Source organism: Anopheles cruzii, unplaced genomic scaffold, assembly GCF_943734635.1.
Source record: "Anopheles cruzii unplaced genomic scaffold, idAnoCruzAS_RS32_06 scaffold01573_ctg1, whole genome shotgun sequence".
Classification (NCBI taxonomy): Eukaryota; Metazoa; Arthropoda; class Insecta; order Diptera; family Culicidae; genus Anopheles; species Anopheles cruzii.
The window spans coordinates 272-4494 of record NW_026455158.1 but is presented as its reverse complement, the minus strand read 5'-3'; the positions used below and the strand labels follow the sequence as shown (position 1 = coordinate 4494).

At 43.2% G+C, this 4223-nt stretch overlaps 1 protein-coding gene across 1 annotated transcript; it reads right to left on the bottom strand.

Moving 5' to 3' along the window:
* Positions 1-2361: 2361 nt before the first annotated feature.
* Positions 2362-3701, bottom strand: LOC128276554 (uncharacterized). The gene is given in 4 exon segments (XM_053015011.1): positions 2362-2568; positions 2633-2731; positions 2792-3194; positions 3271-3701. Coding segments are annotated over 4 exon segments (1140 nt in total).
* Between the last annotated feature and the right edge of the window lie 522 nt (positions 3702-4223).

The window sequence follows — 4223 nt, the reverse complement described above, 5'->3', positions numbered from 1 at the left end:
TTTTTGTCTTTCCTTTGATTTGTTTTGATCGTTCGAGTACCTGGTTTCAGATCAGCTCCCATGGCGGCTCGGCCCCCCATTAATTAAAGAGCGTGTCCTTTTAATGCCGTAAGTGCTACTCCAACATACATACATGGTGTGTTAAAAAAGTATTGCGACTTTTGTGTTTTTTTAAACAATATTGGTTTATTCATGAATATCTATTTTCTCCCCTTTAAAGTATTCTCCATCAGATATTGTACACTTGTGCCTGCGATTTTTTCCAATCTTCAAAGCTCTTCAAAAATCATGTTTTGTGATCTTGTGCACTGCCTCCTGCGATGCCGTCTATGTCTGCTCAATCGTAGCGTAGCGTCGTCCTTTAAAGGACACCTTCAGTTTCCGGAACACGAAAATGTCGTAGGAGGCCAGATCTGGGGAATTCGGTGGCATCATTAGTGTATTGTTTTGGCCAAAAAATCGCTCACAAACAACAATGTGTGAGTAGGGGCGCATAAATCAATTTTTGTTTTCCCACAAATCCGGGCGTTTGTGGCGTATTGCTTTATGCTAATTGCGCATAACTTGCAGGTTATATTCCTTACTGTTCACATTCAAACGAACTTGGCTCTTCGTCGTTCACATCTTCTCGGCCCTCTGAGAACATTTCCAACCGCGGATAAACACAGGAATGTGTTCCCACACTTGATTTTGTTTTTCACACAAAATTCGATACAGATTTTTTGCCATCAATTTTTGGGAATAGAGAAAAATCGCCGATGAGCGTCCAAACAAAACAGTTGTCAAAAATTGACTGATCACGGACCGAACTTGTCAACATACGTGAGTGGCATGAGTAGCAACATAACGCCACAAAAAAAACGAAAATAGGATATACGTAACCCGCAAAAATTCAATAGTCGCGATACTTTTTGAACACGCCACGTATACCTTGTGTAAAGTACCATGTGTTTTCCCATGTTCTTCGTCTCTAATACTGTGCCCAGCAAGGGCTCTCCTGTGACAACGTGTATTGCGCGACCAATCATCTATTGGTTGCTATTACGCGCCTCTTAAAATTACTTCTCAATTTAATATAAGGCTAGAGAAAAAGTAATCCATTGTTTTCTCGGTAGATGGCTTTAGTGATTGATATCGCTTGAAGTATCGATCGTACAGTATCAAGTTTATGCTCGTTTTAAAGCTGATACTTCACACATAAAAACAGTTTTCATTGTTTTTTGTTTGTTTCATTCGTTTGTGAGTTACAGGGTGTTAGCTGGGAAAGTCAACTAAGAGAAAATTCGGCACATTCTACAGTTTTTCTTTGAAAAAGGCGAAAATGCAAGCCAGGCTGCTGAAATTACGCATGGTGTTTATGGTACCGCTACTCTAACAGCTATTAATGTACAATTTTGATTTTGTTGACCCGTTTCAGTTTTTTAGGCAGATCCGTCGTCGAAAATGTCGATAAGATCACAGAAATAATCAAAGTTAATCAGCATTTTAATAATCAGAGTATCGGCCAGTAGTTAAAGATCAACTATCAAACAGTTTTAAGCCATTTGCGCAAAGCTCGATGTTTGGGTGCCACACAAATTAACACAAAAAACCTGATGGATCGAATTTCCATCTGCAAAGTTTTGGCCAAATGGAATGGAATAGACCCATTTTTCAAACGGATAGGTAGATGAGAAGTGGGATACATACGACAATACTGTGTGAAAATGATCTCGGTCTAAGCGTGACGAAGCAGCTTAAACGGTGGCCAAACCAGAACTAACGGTCAGGAAGGTTCTACTGGGTATATGATGGGACTTGAAAGGAATCGTTTATTATGAGTTGCTTCCGTGTGTCCAAACACTAAATTCAGATCTCTACTGTCGACAATTACACCGTTCGAAGGTACCGATTGACCAGAAACGGCCAGAATCGGCCAATAGAAGAGGTGTTGTGTTCCATCAAGACAACGAAATGTCACGCACGTCTACCGCACGGTATAGTGCCTTGCCAGAAAGTCCGGGAGCTTGGTTGAGTATTTTCAATGCATGCAGCGTACAGTGTGGACCTTGCACCAAGCAATTATCACCCTTTTCGCGCATTGCAGAACTTCCTGAAAGTAGATTGCTCGAGTTTTTCACCATTAACGAAACTTCTTCTTCAAGAGAAACATTATGAACCTACCTTTGAAAACAAAACAAATTTTCCAACAAAACGGTGCATATCCATCGACCATCGGAACATCTTAAATACAGTTTGAATTGCACCCAAAATTAATGGTTTACTTTTTCCCCGGCCTTAGATTGGTGCCCAATAATGCTTTTTTATGTTATGCTTCACAAGCTGTGCTGTAACTGTGCTCGTCTGAAATACTGTCTTGTTCTAAAGTACATCCTTAAGTACCAAGTACAATGAATAGGACTTTTGCATCATCGCACTGAACAGAGCTATGTTGACGTGAATGAGCTTGCCGGCTTTTATCTCGGTAGGCACCTGAGAGCACCTGATCATGAGCAGTATCTGTTTCTGGATCTTGACTGATTGCTCGTACCAGGGCAGTTGCTGCAGGGCCATCAGAACCTCCATGCTCTGAAGAACGGAAAACGATATGTAAATGGTTCGCGTGCTTCGCTTGGAATGCAAGTTAAAGTACCTTCGAAGTTAGCTCAGTACACAGCCAGCAATAGCAGAACGTTTCGGATGTTTCGACCAGCAGGAAAATGCAGACGCCAACTATCTCCGTGCTGAAACCCTGTGCAACGAAATTGTTCGGTTATGCATCACGCCCAGTTGCGACCTGAGTTCTACGAACCCTCAGAATGAGGAAGAGCAGAATGAAGCACCAGATGGCATTGAAGAAGGCCAGCTGAATGAACAGCGTAAGACTGAGGGCCTGCTGTAGCTTTTTCGAGCACTGTAGCACGGCCCGATGCGATCCGATGATCTGGTTCAGCTCCGGCTGGGAGATTTGTCGCGGAAGCTCCCGTATTTGCATGGCGAGGACTTCGAACATCACCGCCGTGAAGCGGATGGCGGTGAAATCCACTACTCCTTTGGTGCAGAGCGATAGCACCGCGGTTGTCGTTAGCAAGCTCAAGAAGAACAAGTAGGTCGAATAGTGCAGCAAATTGAAGCGAATATCTAGATTGTAGAAGCTGATTCAGCGAAGTATCCGGATTAGTAGAGGATCTTCGAAAAAGTTCGTACGAGTCTTACTTCATTTCCGATAGGATAACGTACTCCTCCGGCTCCTCAGAGACGTTGAACCGGTTGCGGAAATAGACCACAGACGAAGCTACCGGTGGCACTGTCAGATAAACGACTCCCAGTATGATAAAGTACCGACAGTATGCAATGGCGAATGTGTTCATCGCTACGTTCTTTCGCAAGAAGTGGGCGTCTATGTCATCGGAATACGGCTTCGTGGTAAGCTCCCTCAGCATGTCGATCAGCTGGTAAACATTCGTGCGCCGTGCGTGGGATGCCAATATTTGACACAGCATCGCCAGCACAAACAGGATCTCGGAACCGATGCGCACCAGGGTGATCGTGCTGTCGATCTCCACCATGAACCGTGTGATAATGTTGAAAGTCACGAAAATCGCACACTGTAACCAAAACAGCCACTTGAACTTAGCATCCCGCCCAAGACCGAAGAGCTTCAGCAGTCTACAGCTGATCGGTAATACTTCGCGAGGGTCGTTAATCTGGAGCAACTTCATCGTGCAGACCTTGGGAGGAATTGGAATGTTGCGCTAGCCGTGCGGTACATTTATAATGTTTCTCTGTTTTCTACAACATACCGCAGGCAATAGATGATTATAGACTTTGTGTGTGTAACAAACGGCTTCATTTTATATTGATACATTCAAAGTTGGAAAACATTGCCATATGAATGGTTGCAGAATATATACAGGGTCCGTCTGCTAATAGCCGCAGAGTGATACTTGTTTGGAATCAGTGACTGTGCATCAACTGGCAATTACATCTAAATGGACCTGTGAGTTCTGCCAGCTGTGCTGCGAATTATTGGGCAATTTTGCGTGTAGTTCCAATGCCCGAGTGCAACCAGACCTGTAATAATTGATGGTATTAACTGATGCAGGTCCTTTTGAAGCAGGTCCCTCGGTTGAAGGCTATGAAAAGTACGTTATATTGATTGATAAATTAAATACTATGATAAGTTTCCGCTATGGATACAATCGCTCATCAAAGCAAGACAAATTTCAAGATGAAGCAAATCG